Source organism: Alligator sinensis, unplaced genomic scaffold (genome assembly GCF_000455745.1).
Source record: "Alligator sinensis unplaced genomic scaffold, ASM45574v1 scaffold885_1, whole genome shotgun sequence".
NCBI classification, from domain to species: domain Eukaryota; kingdom Metazoa; phylum Chordata; order Crocodylia; family Alligatoridae; genus Alligator; species Alligator sinensis.
In genome coordinates, this window is record NW_005842056.1 from 2,153,551 (window position 1) to 2,175,076 (window position 21,526).

At 44.2% G+C, this 21,526-nt stretch overlaps 1 protein-coding gene across 1 annotated transcript in view; it reads right to left on the reverse strand.

Moving 5' to 3' along the window:
- The window catches only part of TTC21A (tetratricopeptide repeat domain 21A), a 76,703-nt gene that overhangs the window by 24,543 nt on the left and 30,634 nt on the right, over positions 1-21,526 (reverse strand). Inside the window, exon 15 of the mRNA XM_014519619.2 lies at positions 7,520-7,758. Within this exon, the coding sequence (XP_014375105.1) occupies positions 7,520-7,758 (239 nt within the window). The remainder of the gene's footprint in view (positions 1-7,519; positions 7,759-21,526) is intronic.

Sequence of the window (21,526 nt, forward strand, 5' to 3'; positions counted from 1 at the left end):
CTTGGGGGAACAGGGACTCCCCCAGTGCCTGTTGATCCCCCCTGACTAGTTTATAGCAGGCCACAAGATTCCCCCCTCAGCCTTCTCTTCTGGAGGCTGAACAGGTTCAGGTCCCGTAACCTTTCCTCATAGGACCTTCCCTGCTGTCCCTTGATCATGTGAGTGGCCCTCCTCTGGACCCTCTCGATGCTGTCCACATCCCTCTTAAAGTGCGGCTCCCAGAACTGGATGCAGTACTCCAGCTGCGGCCTGACCAGTGCCGCATAGAGGGAGAGGATCACCTCCTTCGTCCTGCTTGAAATGCATCTGTGGATGCACGACAAGGTACAGTTGGCCTTCCTAGCCGCCTCCCCACACTGCCGAGCCATGTTCATCTTGGAGTCAATAATGACTCCAAGATCCTTTTCCACCTCCGTGCTGACAAGAGGGGAGTTCCCCAGCCTGTAGGTATGGTGCCGGTTGTTCCTCCCCAGGTGCATCACCTTGCACTTGTCTGTGTTGAACCCCATCCTGTTCTCCTCCGCCCATCCTTGTAACCTTTCAAGGTCTGACTGTAGCCTGTTGCTCCCTTCTATTGTGCCCACATCCCCCCACATCTTGGTGTCATCAGCAAATTTGAACAGGGTGCTTTGCACCCCCTCATCCAAATCACTGATGATGTTGAACAGGGCGGGCCCGAGGACCGAGCCCTGCGGGACCCCACTGCCCACATCCTTCCAGGCCGAGAAGGACCCATCCACTACCACCCTCTGGGTGCGGCTCTCTAGCCAGTTGGCGACCCATTGGACTGTGTGGGTGTCTACGCCACAGTCCCCCAGTTTCCTAATGAGAACGGGGTGAGAGACAGTGTCAAAAGCCTTCCGGAAGTCCAGGAAGACTATATCCACTGCTACCCTGCATCCAATGATTTAGTGACCTGATCGTAGAAGGCCACCAGGTTGGTCTGACATGACCTGCCGCTGATGAACCCGTGCTGGTTGCCCCTGAGCATGCATTTCCCTGCTGGCCCCTCCTGGATGTGTGCCAGAATAATTTAATTTGTGTGCCAGAATAATTTTCTCGAACAGCTTGCCCAGGATCGAGGTAAGACCGACTGGCCTATATTTTCCAGCACTAAAACTGCCAGGCATTGAATACTGTTACATAGAAGGGAAAAGCTAGTTTTTTCTACTGTTTTACATTAAAAAAAAATTTTTTTTCATTTTTCATTTTCATTTTTTGCAACAAAATTAATTGTGTATTTGTATCTGTTTTATGGTTTTTTAAATTAAACAAATAGTTGGCAGTAAGTTTTCTGAAGTCACAGACAAACTCCAAGCAGAGAAAATCTGGAAAGAGACCAGGAAACCTAATCTGAGACCTTTAACGTAAGAAACACAAAACAGCAGGGTATTTCAACTGGAGAACCAGGACTGCCCAGTGATCAGGTATATGCAGTATATGACAAAACAGAACACACAGTGAAAAACAGACAATGCAAAGAGTGTCATTTTCTCAGTGATAGGCATTTTACTAACACCTAATAAAACTGAAAGAGATAACACTGCCTCTTTTATCCAAGACAAAATTAAAAAGCAAAGGTGGTGTTTCAGGAACTATGAATAAAAAAATAAACCCCTCCAAAAACAAGGATTGAAGCTCACACACTGCAGTACGATCTTTTTAGGAACTGTATAATAATGTTTGTAAAATATTCTCTGTTCAGAGAAACTGACATCTTTTAAGGCTCCTCGTAAAGGTGATAAGGCTTTAAAGAGAGAAGTAATTGAAGCTGTAGCTTCAAAGGCTAGAATTCTGGAGAAAAGTAAAAATCAGCTCCAGTATGACAATGGCTTACATGCTGCATTTTAAAAAATGTGAAACAGTTTCTTGGGCTAATCTCTAGCTTTAAACAAAAGTGCCACGATGTGGAAATCAATCCCACAAAAATACATAAGGGTGAGGAGTGTTCAGTAGAAGAGAATGGGAATAATTTGAGAGGTGAATCGGTTTAGGTAAAAACAAGGGTACAAAACCATCCTCTGGAAAAACTGCTTATGGGTATAAATATGGCTTTAAAGAGTAGGGGAGTAAGTAGTTTGTGGGTAAAAAAATCAAGGGACAGAGTTATCCTAATAGTGAAACTAACCAGCTGCTTTTGAGCTGCAAGTGAGAAGCCCTCCAGAGGAGTAACTCCCAAGCAACTGGTGTAGCTGAGGCATCTAGTCTGACCTGGATGACCCCAAGGCCATCTTGGGATAAAGCAACTATCCATCTCAAATCTTCCAGGACAGTCTTGAACGTTGAGGCTGTGTCCCAGTGTCCCAAACTTCCTGAGAGTGTTGTCCTGAATTTGATACATTGCTCCCATATTGTCTGACAGCCTAACAAATGTCTTGTGGCACCAGGCAACGTCCTGCTGTCCCTGTGAGAGAACAAAATGGGCACATCAAAACGTCCAATTGCTGCTGGATGGGTTTACTCCAGAGTCATTTGCTCACACTGGGCAGGTATCTACATGAGCAGGCATTTGGGAGTAGATTTGGCTTTTTAGGACAGTTAAAGAATGGCTTGGGCTTTTCTCTTGGGACTAAAAGATGGATGCTTCTCCCTGCACCAGTCCCATATATCACAGGTGCAAAGGCATAACGTGAGAAGAACGCATCTGGGGCAGTACTCTGTTTTTCTTCCCACTAGGCAGCACACAGGAACAGCAGCAAAGCTGGCTTGGACAGTGTATTATGGATCACGAGGTGTTCTGGGAATCATAGCTTTATAGAGCAGCAATGGATTTTGCTGCTGTTGGAGAGAACTCTCACCCCATTTTTTTGCTAGCAAAAACTTGGGTCACTTCTCCCCTCAGCAGCAGCGAACACTGCTGTTCTATGAAGCTATGACTCCCAGCACATCTTGTTGCAGGGAAGACCCTAGAATGGACTTCGGGTTCTAGCTTACCCCAGGAAATAAAACACTATCTAACCCACCCACAGTACGTTCCCCAGTGGAGCAGGAAATGAGTGATAAATAAATGAAGGGTTTCTAACTTTTATGATCCCATCTTTTTTCCTTACCAGAGCAGACACCCATAGCAAATAACAGGAGGCAATTTAGGGCCTCAGTTGGGGACCTATTTTTTATTTCACATTGGGCACATCTACATGAGATGCTTACTGCTCAGTAGATTGGTTGACTGTGCATTATGGCATTATGGCAAAAACCATGCTCTTAGGCTAATGTGCAGTAGTATTAGTCTACTTAGCATTAACTGTCACAATAAAAGCATGCGATTGCACTAATGCAATAGGGCAGCCTGCTGCACATTTTTTTAGTACTTTCTTTTGCAAGTACTAAATTTAATGCACAATAGGCACATTAATGAATGTGTAGACGCGCCCACTGTGTCACAAATGAGTGAAATCACTTAACTTCTTAATGTGTCAGTCTATATCTATAGAGCAGACACAATGGGCACTTACACACATGCAGCAAAGCTGCTCTGATGCACTGTAAATCCAGCACGTTGCACCAGATGCACTGGATTTACTGACGCAGATTAAGAGTCTGCTGGAACATGGAAATTACTATGATCCGGCAGTCTCCTCCCTGCATCATGTGTATCAGTGTCCCTGTGCTGAAAAATAGCATGATGCTCAGGTGCTTTTAATTAGCGCAGCTCGCTAATTAAAGCATTCCACCCCAGCTCCCGGAGCTCTTCTATAAATGCCCAATATTTACTGTGCTCTGAAGAAGCTTGATCTTGGTTACAATCAAGTCAATGAAAAAAGCTTCTGCTGGCTTCAGTGAGGCTAATCCAAGCTGTGGCAGAGCACCAGTGGGGTGCTCGCCACTCTGGGTCTGTTACAAGCTCCATGGGCCAGAGGTGAGGCCAGAGCCTGTGTGACCAAAGGTCCCAGGGGGGCCACGCCTAAGAGGGAGAAGAGTGCAGGGAGCTTGTCAGCCCAGAATGAAGGCGGCGTAGGCCGTCTGGTGGGAAGGGATCTAGCTGGGGTCCAGGCTAGAGTGTTATGGGGCCCAGTGTGGGGCCAGAGATGTTAAGAACTGAGATGCCATCTGTGAGGAATGGGACACGTTAAGGTGTGGTAGGAGCATGTTCTTTTGGCCCTTAGACATCAGGGTCCTCGAAGGGCAGCCTCCCGCCTAATTACCAACTAATTATTTAATGGCAAGGTGTGGCAGGAGAGAGAGGCAGGTGGCATGCCCAGAGGCAGTGAGAGACTAGCACTGTGGTTGGTTGGGGACCTCCCACTTCACCACACAAGACCAAAGCAGTGTGAAATCCTCAACCCTACTTTTTCTGTATAAAAAAATCATACTCACAAAAGTCATTCTAATTTTACTTCAGCAGAAATACTTGCTGAAACAAGGAAACAATACATCAAAAAGCAATATATCAATAATGTGAGTGAGGGCTGATGCCCAGAGAGGTGTTGAATGTAATGTGTTAACTATTAAGTCCCATCTTATTTAACATCACAAGGAATGATCTGGAAGAGGAAAAATATTATAGATGACACCAAACTTGAAGATACATGAACATCATGAAAGCAGAGCAATTATCATAATTAAGTAATATGCATAAGGCGACAGTGCCTTGAAGCTAGTCAGGCTCTCTTCTGCTTGGTGCTGTACAAGCACAGAAAATTACTGGTTTTGCCCAAAAGAGCTTACTATTCAAAAGGAAGACAACATAGTTGGATAAGAGAGAGAAACTGTTAGGGATGAAAGGTATAAAGCAATAAAATAATAATATATGACAGGTCTGAGCTAATTAGTAACAGTAATCAACACACTGCATTTGCTTACCTGTATAAGAATTATACAACTAGAGCGCTAGAGAGCTTGGAAATGTATCAGGAAGCAACAAAATTTTAGAATTTGGAAAAATGTCAGATAATACATCTGAGGGAAAAGAATCTTAATTTGAGTAGTTTGTGTAAATACTCGCATATCAGTGAGGAAATAGATGCCAATATCAACATTCAGGTTTTGACAGAGAGAAAAATAATATTCAGAATATTATTCAATATATTCCTTAATGCCATTCATTTTTATGGAAACATATTAATATTACTACATAAAATGTTTTTCATTTATAGAAATGCTGGGCTAAAGGTTGCAGACAGGCTGTTATATAAATGATTTGCTGTCAGGAATATGTAAGCATTTAATAGTTTTATCCATATGAAATAGTTTGCTATTTTTTCTACAATATACTAATCGTTTAACTGTTCAAAATGAAGATATAATTTAAAGTATAGTAAAGAGTGACTGCGTCTACACAAACAGTGGACTGCACGGTAACCATGGTTACTGCACAGTACCATCCCTGCATGCTTTTTCAGTCACTACTATGCAGTAGTAATGAGCTACTGCACAATAGCTTGTTTCTACTGCGCAGTAGCGGCATGTTATGGTTAGTGCCCACCAACATTACTGCACGGTAGCAACGACCTACCTAGCTACTGTACAGTAGTGTCTCTTGCAGATGCTCTCAGTAAAAACCGTCTTATGAGATACACTGTTGTAACAAGCTCTTCTCCTCTTTTATCACTAATGGGCAATATGTTCTACTGTGAAATTTGGAGAAATTGGCATGGCAGGGGGTCAGACTTGATGATCTGCACAGGTCCCTTCCGACCCTACCAGCTATGAAATTCCAGTGTTACTGGAGGCACCAGGACCAAAGTCCTGTCTTTTAGCTCAGGATACCAAAAGTGCTCTTCCAAAGAAACAGAAACACTGCAGCAGTCAATTCTTAATAATAAAATGTTCACATATTTTATCATAATTATTTGTTTGAATTATTATTTAAATATTAATTATACATCAATAAGATGCATACTTCCTTGTAAAGTTATTAAAGATCTAAGTTTACTTTTAGAGGAGAAAAAACAATTGTTACAAATTCTTTTCTGGTCATTTCCAACCTGCCAGGGTTCTCTGACTGAGAAGAAAAGTTGCTAACAGAAAGAAAATTATTAGGTAATTTTTTCCCCCTGCTGCTGCACAGCTCTTCTAATTTATTACTATGGGGAAGCAATCAGGACTGAATCACAGAATCAGAAGGGGGAAGATAAGCAGAGTTTAATTGTTATTGGCATAACAAGCAGTTTCTGCATCTAGGAACTTTGTAATTTAAAGAATGATTTAAGAAGCAACCCAAGAGCGCCTTCCTCCCAATGGGCACCTCTGTAGACGAATGAAATCCTTCTTTGCAAAACTTCCTTCAACGAGGCTCTGACATTCGTCTCCAAAGTGTCATTAGGATCCTTAGAGAGGGAGTGTCAACTCCTTTTTAAATAGTTTTCAAGATTCCTAGAATGACAACTAATGCAGAATTGTACCACCTTGCCTGTAGCAACTTTGAAGCCCTAAGACCTTGGCCTTTTAGACAGAATGAGTTGTGAAGAATAGCGCCATTCTGCCTAATCTGTATGTTTCAGAAGAGATCTTTAGAGCTCTAGAAATACCAAAATGAGGGAGAATTATGTCCCAATAATCATGCAATAAGGATATTGACATTAAAGGAAAGGCTTCAGAAACTATACGTATATTTTTTTCTTTGTGGTAACAGTAGTTACAGTTCTGATCTAGAGAAGGGAACTAATTCCAAATATTGCCATGGAGCTGGAGATTAAATGAGGTGCAGGTGCCTCCAGTGCTGATATTGATCACAAAAGGGCATAGGAAAATGATCAAGTGGCTGAACTGGGTTGCTTTTGAGCATGTGTACTAGGCCAAGTTTGGCATCCAGAGACTTTTTTCAGGCCAACATGGAGGCACCAGATTTATATAGCAGGATTCTAAGCAGCTTTATGGCATCTAAGAGGGGATGACTTAGACTGCTTTTTGTGATTTAGGTGCCTATATACTGCCTGCGTCCTGTTTAGGCTCCTTAGAAGATTAGGCTCTGGCCCTTAATCAAGAAATATTCTTTTTCATTTCTGTGGAGGAAGGCAGAACTCAGCATAAATAAAGATAACAGAATGTGGCCTTAACAATGTAGCATGATTGTTTTTGGCATAAGATACTTACATTATTTGTTCTATACTTAAATATTTCCTTAATATTCTCAATATTCTCTTGTAGTGGGTCTCGTTCTACTGTGCATAGAATACTGACATATTTACTGAGCCACAAAGAAATAAAATGATTCCATAACCCAGTGGTTAAAGGACTTTCTCATTCAGTTTCTGATTCTTTTCTTCCCCCAAGTTGCTTAGAATTCTTATTATCTTAACAAAATTGTTAAATCTTATGATAAATAAAACATTAAAGTAAATAACTGTTTAGATCTCAAAACAAATCTATGGCAAAGGTGAAACTGGAATCAAGATCTCCTAATGCACTATCCTAGATTCCAACACAGTATTTTTAACAAATATGCTTTATTTCCTAAAAGCTCTAAAATTATTTTGACTCTATTTTGTTTGGATTTTTGTAGAAATAAAGCCACTTCTTCTAAGTATAATATTTGAAAATGAATACATATTTATAGAATCCATTAAATAAATATTACCAATAGCATCCAATGTATAGCCTCTTATCCTTTCGTATATGAAGGTATATCTGAGCCATCTTTTCTTTAACCTCAATATAATATGGTTGGCTTGGTGTGATATTTCTCAGTGCACTTAGTGCTATTTCCACTTCCCCTTTACTCAGAGCCAAATCTATGTTAGCAACAGTGATGCGGATTTCCTCTGGAGTTCCACTGAATTCATTAATGGCATCCTGCATTATCTTAGTAGCTTCATGCTAGAAAATTGAAACAATAAGTAAACTTGTAACTATATTATTTTATTATTATTTAGTACAAACTTTGGCTCATTTGGTACAGTATTAGCCACCTTTTAAAGTACTAAGACATGCCAAACATATTTTAAGCAGTATTCCACCGGAGGTCCAATTTAACCAAGAGCCCTATACAATAAGCAAATACAGTCTGATACTACAGACCAGTTTTGTCTCATTAGCCTGTATTTCCTCTGTCACACTGTTGTAACTATTCATGTTTCCTTAAGCAAAACAGGTAACTATTACAAGGTTTAGAGTTTTTTTAAGGTAATCCCTAATTGAGGAACCTAAACATATTTGTGATTTAATAGGTGCATCTACACATGCTCATTTACTGCGCAATAACCAAAATTACTGTGCAGTATGGGTGTGCATCTACACGTGCATGACCATACTGCACGGTAAATATGGAAAATTACACCAACTTGCAAATAAATTTGATACCTAACATCATGCAGGTATCAAATTTATACTTGATTAGTTACTGTAAAAAGTGGGCATCCAGGGGTCAGTCAGTTGTTGGCCCACCCACTTGCTTCTGGACTAACCACCTGCCTTCCTTTCCTGCCATGCCTTGATAATTGATTATAAGATGTCACTAAGGTGGGAGGCTGACCATTGACTTGCCCTGGACACACAGCTCCAACCACCCTTCCTGTGTCCTATGCCTCACAGATGTTCCTCCAGTGCCTCACACTAGGACCTGAGCTCCAGAGTCTCACATGGGACTGTCATTCTCCACCAGAACTCATGGTCCCAGTGCCTTCTCACTGGGCTCTCTGTTGTACTTCATTTAAGGCCCCAAGACCTCACCTCTTCAGGGCTCCAAAACCAATCTCAATTTTGGGCTTCAAGCCCCTAACAACTCTGAGCTCCAAGCCCCATTCCCATTCAGGGCTCCAGCCCCACTCTGGGCCTCCAAGCCCCACTCTGGCATCAGGCCTCCAAGCCCTGTCCCCTGCCCTCACTAGGCTACAATCCCTTTATCCCTTCACCCCAGGAGCTTTATGCATAGCTCCCCAAAGGCTCAGGGCTCCACACTCCTGAAGACACACACAGCCTCAGAACTCCGCTGTGAGTCTGGGCGCTGCCTCAGGTCCCTCCACCTGACCTGGGCCCTGCCTCAGCACTGAGTCTGGGCTCCCCCTGCTTGGTCTTACTATCTACCAGGGATGTGGGGGCTGGGGTTATAAGGCACCCCATACTCACCTTTCACTGGAGAGGGGACTGGCCTGGCATTTCCAGGGACTACCCCACCACAGGCAGCCCCACCAAACCATCCTTCCCTGGCAGGGTGCAGTTTTCTGTCATACCCAGGACAGGAGCCTCCTGCCATCCCCATAGCTCCTTCCCTTACCTCCAAGATGTTCCAAGCAGCAGCTCAGCCAGGTAGTATTCTTCCAGCTGCAGCAGCAGACTGATGGCTTTGCTGTTCAGGGTCCAGCTGAGCACTGTTCCCAATCAGGCAGCCCTGCCTAACTGGAATGGCAATCAGCTACAGGCTGCTTTGCTGCTACTCACACCCCCAGGAGTAACAGAGCACATCCTGTGCTCTGTTACAGTTACTGCACAGTAATGCACATGTAGATGCCTTACTGCAAAGTAACACTGTGTGTGGATTGACTTGGGACTAAGTTCTGCCCCAAGTCAAACCACACATAGTGTTAATGCGCTTTAACACCTACACATGTAGATTCCAGCCTATTTCCCTTTTCTGCACAGTAATTTACTGTGCAGTAAATTAAAGCTAGCATAAATGCATGTGTAGACATGCTCAATGCGGTTGTATAATACTACTACATAAGTAGTAACTTTCTGTTATTTAAATAATGTAAATGTTTCCGGCAGTTTGTATTATCTGCTTTGAATACCATTAGTCTAGCAATGTTTTAATTATTGCTGAATAATATTTTTCAATAAGTCATTTAGTCACCGAAGAATATAGTGTTGCAAAAAATTGGAAATACAGGTCAAACTCATCATAGATTTTCAGTCACAATGAAAATATTACTGTTTCAAAACAGAATCACAGAAAATTAGGATTGCAAGGGACCTCAGGTGGTCATCTAGTCAAGCTGTCTGCTCAAAGCAGGACCATTCCCAACTAGATCATCCCAGCCAAAGCTTTGTCTAGCTGGGTCTTAAAAATCTCCAAAGAAGGATGGAAATTCTATAACCTCTTTGGGTAACCTGTTTCTGTGCTTTACTACCTTTCCAGTGAGAGAGTTTTTCCTAATATCTAACCTAAAATTCACTTGCTGCAACTTGAGACCATTGCTCCTTGTTCTGTCATCAGCCACCACTCAGAATAGTCTAGCTCCATCCTTTTTGTAAGCACACTTCAGGTACTTGAAGGCTGCTGTTAAATCCCCCATCTGTCTTCTCTTCTCCAGACTAAATAAGCCCAATTCCTACAACCTCTTCTCACAAGTCATGTGCCCCAGCCCTCTAACCATTTTCATTGTCCTCTGCTGGACTCTCTCCAATTTGTCCACATCCTTTTTGTAGTAGGGGGCCCAAAACTGGACATAGTACTCCAGATGTGGCCTCACCAGTGCCAAATAGAGGGGAAGAATCACTTCCCTCAATCTGCTGGCAACACCCCTACTAATACAGCCTAGTATGCTGTTAGCCTTCTTTGAAACAAGGATACACTGTTGGCTCATATTTAGCTTACTATCCACTTTAACTCCCACATCCCTTTCTGCAGAGCTGTTGCTTAGCCAGTCGGTCCCCAGTCTGTACCAGTGCATGGGATTGTTCAGTCCTAAATTCAGGACTTTGTACTTGTCCTTAATTGAACCTCATGAGATATCTTTTGGTCTAATCCTCCAATTTGTTGAGGTCTCGCTGAATCCTAGCTCTACCCTCCAGTGTATCTACTACTCCTCCCAGCTTGGGGTCATCTGCAAACTTGCTGAGCGTGCACTCCATGCCATCTTCCAGGTCACTGATGAAGACATTGAACAAATAGGCCTCAGGACTGACACCTGGGGCACTCCACTTGATACCAGCTGCCAGCCAGACATTGAGTTGTTGATTACTCTCCTTATAGCCTGATGATCTAGCCAGTTTTCTATCCACCTTACACTCTACGCATCCAAGCCGTACTTCCTTAGCTTGCTTGGGAGAATGTTGTGGGAGACCGAATCAGAAGCCTTGCTAAAGTCAAGGTATATCACATCTACTGCTCTCCGCACATCCACAGAGCCAGTCATCTCATCATAGAAAACAATAAGATTGATCAGGCATGACTTGCCCTGGGTGAATCTATGTTTACTGTTCCTAATCAGCTTCTCCTCCAAGTGCTTAGATGTGGATTTCTTGATTGCCTGCTCCATGATTATTCCAGTGAAACCTTAATTGAACTAAACTATTTGATATTTCTGGATGATTTTTTTCTTTTGACTTTTGATGAAAGCCATGGAAACAAAGGGCTAAATTTACAAAGGACATGTAATTTCTCAATAGTTAGAGCACTCAGCTGCAATGTGAAGAACAAGGTCCAATTTCTTCCTCTCCCTGAAAGCACTTAGTTCCACATATTTCCCACCTTCTGAAAAGAATTTCTACTCATCATGCTGTGGCATGTTCTGTGGTGGGTCTCCTGTGATTGTTGTTCTGCTATACACAGAACACACATATTTACTAAGCTATAGAGAAGAAAAATAGTCCCCTAACCATTGGGTTATGGAGTCTTCTCAGCAGATGGGACACCGTGGTTCAAATCTCTGCTCTGAGCCAGGCAAGGTATCAGATGAGGATTGCTATAAAAGGGACTATATTCATTCTTGGGCAGAATGGACATTTATATATGTGCCCTGGGAGGGAGGAGTAGGTGCTTTAATTAGAGCGCCTTCAAGAGCGGCTCTAATTAAAGCAACCTACCCCAGAAGTTTTAAGCCTCTCAGGCAGGGGGAACTGAACCCATATCTTGCACATCTTAGGTGCATCCTCTAACAACTGGCTATTGGTGTATCACTGCTTCACCAGTTCTGTTAATTTCTCTCTTAATTTGTTAATGCTTCTTTATTCCATTTGGAAGGCCCAGAGCCTTTAGCACTGATTACCATGGTTTCAAGCAGTAATTGTCACTTCTTCACATTTCATTTTGATGGTTCTTGATTCTCCCTTATACATCTCCATGTTATATCAGATACACCCTGTTGACTTTTACAATGAGGATTCCAATCTAAAGCCTACCTTTTAATGCTGCTTGAATCTTTTTTCCATATATGATGCAACCACTTCCATTTTCATTTTGTTGTTTCTAGCCCTAGTGACTGTTTTCTCCTCCTCAATAATGCATCATTTTTCTGACCACCATATATTAAAAGATTTGATAAAGGCAGCTGTTAATGAAGTCTTAGCAGTAGGATCTTAGTAAGTCTCCAAGTTTCAGCACTATACTATCTATACACTCAAGGCAAATTTATGGAGTTTAGTTTGGGGAGGAGTAGGGTTTTGACTTCTCTACATTGGCTTTGACATATCTATTTTTTGCTATTCTATCGTCAGTGTCTTTGTTTCTTCTGTCTCTTTGCTTGCCATGCTGCTAGGACATGTGAAGTGTTAAATCTTTTCTATGTCAGTCCTCCCAACTGTTACTGACATTTATTTCTGAATGTTCATTTTCCTGGTTTGAGTTTTTTTCTACATTGATTTTCAACCCAACTAAATGTATGTACATCACTCATTGTGACTTGCAGATCTCTGAGATGGGACAAAAGGCAGATGATATCTGAAAAGGCACTGCCCTCCAACTTCTGTGTGGGAGGGAAATCCATCATATTTCCTCTTAGTTGTGTTTAACAGTATTTCTCATTACCCAGTCCATTACCAGTAGGAAAAGTCTGGGTGACATATGACATCCCTGTCTGATGTATGAATTGACCTCCAATGATTTAGTCCGGTTGCTGATTATATGTTACTTAAGTTGTAATATTTTTGCAGTACTTCATAATGATGTTCACAGATCTGTCAGAGATCCCACAGTGGTGTAGGAACTTCCATAAAATTATTTTGTCACTATTTAAAAAACTGTTAGGGTTACTACTTGATCTAGGCATGATTTTTCTTGTCTGATCCCTGCATGTTCTTGTCAGAACTTTGACTCTACCACTTCAGTCTGTTTGAGATAATGAAATGGTAGTGTATGAGTGATGTTGTAGCTGGATCTGGCCCGCCAAGAGATTTTATCCAACCTATGATGAGTCCCTTAGCCCTGCCCAGCCCAATCTGGGGGGCAGCCTGGGCCATGGCATGTACAGCTGGTCCCACTGATCCCAGGTGCGCAGTGGGACACACAACAGCTCACCAAAACTCCCTAAGTGATCCTACAGCACAAATAATTGCCCTCCCCTGTCTTAGCATGATATCTTTTATTGGACCAACTATATAGTTGGGATAAGAGTTAGGCAAGCTTTCGAATGCTAGACATTCTTGAGATTGGACAGAGAATGATTTGCATTCAAAAGCTTGTCTAACTCTATTCCTAGTATATAATCATGGGTCCAATAATAAGACAGTAAGAGATATCACCCTAAGAAATCCTTGCCTCTCACATAATTTATGGATCATCATGGGTACAACTTCACTCTACTCTACCATAACATGGAAGATACCAAAATCTGCCAGTTACAATGGAAAATCCACAACTGAGACCTGAGGAATCACAGAATTGTAGAAATTAAGGGCTGGAAGGGACCTCAAAAGATCAAGTCCAACCCCCCTGCTTTGGGCAGGAATACTTCCAGTCTCTTCTTGATGACTTCCAAGGTTGGGGACTGCACCACCTCCTTGGGAAGTCTATCCCAGATTCTGGTCACCCTTACCATAAATAAGTTCTTCCTTACATCCAACCTGAAACCATTCTCTAACAGTTTATGGCCATCACTCCCTGTCCTCCCCTGGGGCACCCTGGTGAAGAGTTTTTATCCCAGCACCTGATATTCACTCCATACATAATTATAGACAGCCACCAAGTCCCCCCATGGTCTTCTCTTCCCTTGGCTGAACAGTTCCAGATCCCTTCGTCTTTCCTCATAAGGCTTGTCCTCTAGGCCCTTAATCATTCTTGTGGCCCTTCTCTGACCTTTTCAAAATTTTCCATGTCTTTTTTGAAATGCGGCTCCCAGAACTGGATACAGTACTCCACCTGGGGTCTCACCAGTGCTGAGTAGAGAGGGAGTATCACTTCCTTAGCCCTGCTCGCGACGCATCGCCTAATGCATCCCAGTATGCTATTAGCTCTGTTGACTACAGCATTGCTGTCCATTTTGCGTCTCATGATCAGCCATAACCCCGAGGTCCCTTTTAGCCATCATGCTTGCCAGGACATTTCCTTCTAACCTATATTCATGTCACTCATTACTTCTCCCCAGATGAAGCACTCTGCATTTATCCTTATTGAGCTGCATCCAGTTCTACTCCACCCACCTTTCCAGCTTGTCCAGGTCTACTTGGATCTACATCCTATCCCCTAGTATGACCCCTTTTCCCCATAACTTAGCATCATCCACAAACTTGGCCAGAGTGCTTTCCACATCCTCATCTAAATTGTTAATAAAGATGTTGAACAGCATGGGGCTAAGAACTGAACCACGTGGGACACCACTGGCCACCTCCTGCCAAGACGATACAGACCCATCCATTAACACTCTCTGGGTTTGACCCCTTAGCCAGTTCCCAACCCACCTGACCATGGACACTGCCAGTCTGCAATTCCCCAGTTTTCTTATAATAGCATCATGGAAGACCATATCAAAGGCCTTTTTAAAATCCAAGTATATGACATCAACCACATCTCCCACATCTAAGTGGTTCATTACTTGATCATAGAAGAAGACGAGGTTGGTCAGACATGACCTGCCAGCAATGAAAACACGTTGGCTATCCTTCAGCATCATGCCTTCTGCCAGTCTCTCACAAATGGACTTCTTGATAATTTTTTCCAAAATTTTCCCTGGTATTGAGGTCAAACTGATGAGCCGATAGTTTCAAAGATCCTCCCTCCTCCCCTTCTTAAAGACTGGCACCACACTGGCCCTTTTTCAGTCTTCTGGGACCTCTCCCAAGAACCACGAGTCTTCAAATACCTTTGTCAATGGTCCCACAATGACTCCAGCCATTTCCCTCAGCACTCTCAGGTGTAGTCCATCTGGTCCTCCCGGCTTGAAGACATTCAGCCACTCTAAGTTCTCCCTTAACGGTTTGACACTGCCCACTGGTTGGCAATCGTCTCTCCTGCATCTGTCCAGTATACGACCATCTGGTGGGTGATCACCATTTGCATGCAGGAACACTGATGCAAAGTACTCATTAAAGAGTTCATCTTTCTCCTGGCTGTCTGTTATCAGTTATCCTGTCCCATTCTGCAAGGGCCCCACATTGCCTTTGGTCTTCCTCCTGCTCCCTCTATACCTAAGGACTTATCCTTGGTTTCAGTCGCCAACCTGATCTTGGTCACCACCCTTGCCTTCCTTATTCTCTCCCTAAAAATACAGGCTATACTTGTATATTCCTCCTTGGTGTGTATCCCTTATTTCCACCATCTGTAAGCCTCCTTTTTCTTTTTTAAGCAGTTCTTGACTCCTCTGGTAATCCAATAGGGCTTCCCAGCCCCTTTACCACCTTTCATGCATACAGGAATGGACCTTTTTTGTGCTCTGAGGATCGTTTCTTTGAGGCATAACCACCCTTCCTGAACTCCCTTTGCCTCCAATCCATCTTCCCATAGGGTCTCTCCCACTATTTTCCTAAGCTCATTGAAGTTAGCCTTCCTGAAGTCAAGCACCTCTGCCTTACTGGTTGACTTCACTTCCCCTACGATGGATAGTAAATTCTATCATCTCATGATCATTTTCTACAAGATTACCCTCAATCCTCAGATTTCCCATCGGGTCATCTCTTTTTGCTAGAACCAAATCCAACAAAGCCTTCCCCCCCACTTGCCCGCTCATCTCCTGTACTAAATAAAGTTCTTCCATGCAGGTCATAAACCTACGTGACTAGTCAGATCTAGGCAAGCGCTCCTCCTAGCAGATGTCAGGGTAATTGAGGTCACCCATGACAACCATGTCCGTTGAATGTGCAGCCTACATTGGTTCTCCAGAAAATTTCAGATCCAGCTCCTCCTCCTGGTGTGGTGGTCTGTAGTAGATGCCTACCATCAAGTCCCCTTCTCCTCAACCCTCCATATCTTGACCCACAGGATCTCAAGCTGCCCTTCTCTTGAACCAATTTGGGTCTCCAAGGAGGCAAACTGTTCTTTTACATAAAGAGCTACACCTCCTCCCTTCTTCCCAATGCAATCCCTTCTGTGCAGCCTGCATCCCTTTATGCATTCAGCCCAGTCATGCCTGGTGTCCCACCAGGTCTCCGTTATTCTGACGTAATCATATTCCCTATTGGCTAGCACGACTGCCAGTTCCTCCTACTTATTCCCCATACTCCTAGAGTTTCTGTAAAGACACTTAAGTCTGCCATTGTAACCCCCGGTTTCTCGCTGGCCCAATGTTGTTCCAGCCTCGCAGCACCTGCCTGACTGCTCTTTCTATGTCCTTCCTGCTTGGCTGTCCCCCAACTTGCATTCCTGTCTGTACACCCATCCCCTGATGTACCTAGTTTAAAGCCCTCTCCAGCAAGTCAGCCATCCTGGAAGAAAACAGCTTTTCCCCACTTGGCATGAGGTGGATGCCATCTCTTCCCAACAAGCCTCTATCCCAGAATAGTGTTCCAGGATCATAAAATCTGAAGCCCTTGCTATGGCACTATCTTCTAAGCCTCCAATTGACATCCTCAATACAACTGTCCCTCCAGGGGCCCTGACCCCTGACTGGGAGTGGGAGGATAGAAGAGAAAACCACCTGTGCTCCCAATCCCTTGAGCCCAGCCTGCAGAACTCTGTACTTACTTGTGACTTGCCCAGAGTTGTTCCTGGTCATGTCATTCATGACCAAATGGATGAACAGCATGGGGTAGTGGTCAGAGGACTGGATGAGTTTTGTAATCCTCTCTGTCACATCCTGGATACAGGCACCCAGAAGGCAGCAGAACTTCCATGCAGAGTGATCCAGCCAGCAGATGGCATCCTCCAGGAGTGAGTCACCCACTGCCACCACCCTATATCTCCACTTCTGGACAGCAGCTTGCCTCCTGTCCTCCCCTGAAGCAAGTGCCTCCGGTCCTTCCTTCACCAGTCCTTCTTCCACCAGTGGTGCAAGGGTCCCATACCTGTTGCACAGCTGAACCAGAGAAGTTTCCCTTGCAGCACGTGGCCTGGAGCCTGAAGCGACCACCTTCCACTTGGCTCCATTCAGGTCTTCCCATTTTATCTTATTTTATTTACAGCCTTGCTGTACAACTCATCTATCTCCTGCTCATCAGCCCTGATGCTGCACAGCCTGCTTATCTCTGCCTGGAGCTCCTTCACCCAGGTCTCTAGAGAATCCACCAGACTAGAGCACACCCCCCACAAATGGGGCTATCCCTATCCCTGCTCCCACCAACTGGAAGCCAAGCTAGGCAACCTGCATAGTCTGGGACCTGGGCCAAAGTGATTAAGTGAAGTGTCCTCACCATATCTAAGTTCTTCCTTGCAAACCTCTTTCCTCTGAGAAAGCTTAAGGCCCCACTTTAAAGAGGGGGGTGGCAAACCGACCTGTAAAGTGCTAGCAAACTGCCCTGTTTGCTCTTCCCTGTTCCCTCGCTCCCTGGCCACTTGGAGAGCCTGCTTTTAGACTCCTCTCCTGGGCTGAACTGCCTGCAACTGGCTAGGCCAGCTCCTTAGAACCTGAAGCTCCTACCCAGCACCAATCACTAGCAATCAGCCAGCAGTTCAGCCAACAATGAGGCCTCTCAGAGCACAGGCCCAGACCTGCTTCCACACAGACACAGACACACAGTCAGAAACACACACAGCAGCTCACCTGACTAACTCAGTTTCCCAGAGCTAGATCTGGCCTTGCTGTCTGGTCCCTTCGTTGTCTTGCTCCCTGCAAACAACTGCCCTGGTTGCTCTTCCCTGTTTGCTTGCTCTTTGGCCAAGGGAAGTATATATTGCATTTTAAAGCCTGTCTAACTTGATACCAGCTACACAGTTGAGTCAATAAAAAATATTACCCAAAGAACTCCATACCTCTTGCATAAGGTAATGGCAGTAATTTACATGGGAAGCAGAGTATCTGAATGCTCCTTCAGTTTTTGCACTCATTGTGAATAACCCTTTTTGGCAACTTTGCTACATGACATTTTCTATTCATTTGGCATTTTTATTTCTTTGCATATTTTTGTAAGAGCTTCTGTTAAAGTGCTCATTGTATTCTATAAAGCTACCTTCAGGACTTCCATTGGTAAGCTGTGCAGATCTGAGGCCTTTCCAGTTTATAATCATTTAAATGTCTTCTCTCCTTCACTTTACTGAAATGTCCTAGTTCAATGGCCAGATCTTCTTCTGTGTTTGGGAGCCTGCTCACTGTCTTTCCATTTAGTAGCTAAAAAAATATTTCTGCTATAAAATGTAATTGTTTTAATGTCATTATTATTAAGCTGCTTTTATTGTCCTTGGTTGATTGGCTGGTATCTGTTTTAGTTCCTGACAACTATCTATTTGCACATTCCTGTTATTAATTAGTGGAACTCTGGTATTTGCTTGTAACAATGGAAATGAAATGGCAATATCAAGTTAAATTTATCACATACAATTTAATATACATCACAGAGGAAAATAAAAACTCTACCAAAAAGACCTCACATTTTAATTATCTAATTCCAAGAATACTTAACATTCAAAACTATTACTGGCACATCCCAGAATCAGAGTAGACTAGGGCACAGAGATGATATACACACAAACTATATAAGATTTCATAAATTTCATAGGCATTGGGGCTGGAAAGGACCTTGGAAGATCATCGGTGTCCAGCCCCCTGCCCCAGGGGCAGGAAGTCAGCTGGGGTCATAGGATCCCTGCAAGATAAACGTCCAAATGTCTCTTAAAGGAGTCCAGAGTAGGTGCTTGTACCACCTCTGGCGGCAGTCTGTTCCAGGCCTTGGGGGCTCAGACAGTAAAGAAGTTCTTCCTTATGTCCAGCCTGAAATGGTCTTGGAGGAGTCTGTAACTGTTTGACCTTGTCATCCCTTGGGGCACTCTAGTGAACAGGTGTTCCTCCAGATCCTGATGTATACCACTTATATACTTATAGGCAGCCACTAGGTCCCACCTGAACCTGTGCTTTTCCAGGCTGAAGAGTCCCATGGCTCTCAGCCTTAAATCATAAGGCCTGTTCTCCTGCCCTCGGATCATGCGCGTGGCTCTCTTCTGGACTCTCTCAAACTTCTCCACATCCTTTTTAAATTGTGGAGCCCAGAATTGGATGCAGTACTCCAGCTGAGGCCTCCCCAAGGCCGAGTACAGTGGGAGGATGACATCCTGGGATTTGCTAGAGAAGCATCTAAGGATGCAAGCCAGAGTTTTGCTCGCTTTACCAGCTGTGACATCGCATTGGTGGCTCATATTCATTTTGTAGTCAATCATGATCCCCAAGTCCCTTTTGGCTGTGCTGCTAGCAAGCATAGCACTGCTGAGCCTATAAGCGTGCTGCGGGTTTTTTTTCCCCAGGGTGGAGTACCTTGGATTTTTCGGTGTTGAACGCCATCAGGTTTTCATCCGCCCATTTTCTGAGCCTGTCTAGGTCAGTCTGGATCACCATCCTGTCTTCAGGTGTGGACACTTTACCCCAAAGTTTGGTGTCATTGACAAACTTGGCCAGTCTGCTTCTGATACCAATGTCCATATCATTAATAAAGATGTTAAAGACTTTGGGCCCAAGAACAGAGCCTTGGGGGACCCCACTGGTCACAGTGCACCACGATGATTGACTTCCATCAACTACCACTCTCTGGGTCCAACCTCGGAACCAATTCATCGGACTGTGATGTAGCTGAGGCCACAGTTGGCCAATTTTTCCATGGGATCATCATGGTATACCAGATTGAAAACTTTTTTAATCAAGATATATGACATCAATCTCTTCTCCCTTGTTCAGGTGATATGTCACCTGGTCATAGAAGGAGATGAGATTGGTCAGGCAAGACCTACCAGCAACAAACCTGTGCTGGCGCTATCCCTCAGGATACTGCCATCAGCCAGTTTGTCAAGAATGATCTCTGATAATTTTTTCCAAGATCTTCCCCTGGATAGAGGTCAGGCTGACAGGCCTGTAGTTCCCCAGATCTACTTTCCTCCCTTTCTTGAAGATAGGCACCACATTGGCCTTCTTCCAATTTTTGGGCACTTCACCTGAGCGCCACGAGTTCTCGAAGATCCATGCCAGTGACTGAGCTATGATGCCTGCCAGCTCCTTAAGTACTCTGGGTTGTAAACTGTCTGGCCCGGCTGACTTGAAGGTATCCAGCCTCTCAAGGGGTTCCCTCACATGGTCTACATTGATGAAGGGTAACAATTCTCCCTCACCCTGGCCGTCCCATACCACAGTGAGCAGGGCCGTCCCTCGGGGCTGGTGAAAAAATGATACAAAATATCCATTAAGCAGGTTGGCTTTTTCCTGGGTGTCGTTTGTCAGTTGTCCCATATGGTTTATCAGGGGTCAAATGTTACCCTTGCTTTTCCTCTGGCTCCCCACATATCTAAAAAAGGACTTTTTATTGTCTTTGATATGTGTAGCCAGTTGGAGTTCAGTCGCAGCCTTGGCTTTCCTGGTTCACTGCCTACAGGTCCGGACCAGTGCAGAATATTCCTCTTTTGGGGTGGATTGTCTTCCATCCTATATAGGTCTTTCTTTTTTAGATGCAGGAGGTCCACAAGTTCCCTGCAGAGCCAAGGGGGCTGCTGTGCCCTTTTGCTGCCTTTCCTTCGAGATGGGGTAGACTTTGCTTGTGCTTTCAGAATCGCTCCCTTGAGGAGCAACCACTCATCCTGAACTCCCCTCCTCTTCTGGTCGTGGCCCCTTAGGGCCTCACCAACAAGCCTCCTGAGCCTGTCAAAGTCAGCTTTCCTGAAGCTGAGGACTTCTGCTTTGCTGACTGACTTGCCAGCTTTATAGTGGATGGTAAAGGTAATCAGCTCCTGGTCACTGTCTCCCAGCTTCCTTTTGATCATTAGGTCACTGATTAGATCATTCCCCATTGCCAGGACCAGGTTGAGCAGCACTTTGCCTCTCGTCGGCCCATAGACTTCTTGAGTCAGACAGAGCTTGTCCACGCACATGAGGAAGCTTTGTGACTGTTTGGATTTGGTGGAGTGCTCTTTCCATGAGATGTTTGGGTAGTTGAAGTCTCCCATGACAACCATGCACCAGAAGCATACAGCCTCAGGCAGTTCCTTGGTGAATTCCTGGTTAAGCTCTTGATCCTGGTTAGGCGGTCTGTAGTAGACTCCTACAATTGTGTCCCCTGTACCAGGTTCACCACAGATTTTAACCAAGAGGGTCTCTAGTTGTCCACCCTGGATGCCAATGTCGACTTGCAGAGATGTGTAGCTTTCCTTGACATAGAGAGCTACACCCCTGCCCCTTTTGTCTACACAATCTCTCCTGTACAAGGTATAACCATCTATACCTGTGGCCCAGTCATAGCCAGAGTCCCACCAGGTCTCCATTATCCCTATGAAAGCATAGTCATTCTTGTTTGGCAGGAGGACCAGTTCCTTCTGTTTGTTCCCCAGACTCCTGGCATTGGTGTACAGGCACGTAAGTGCCCCATTGGAGGG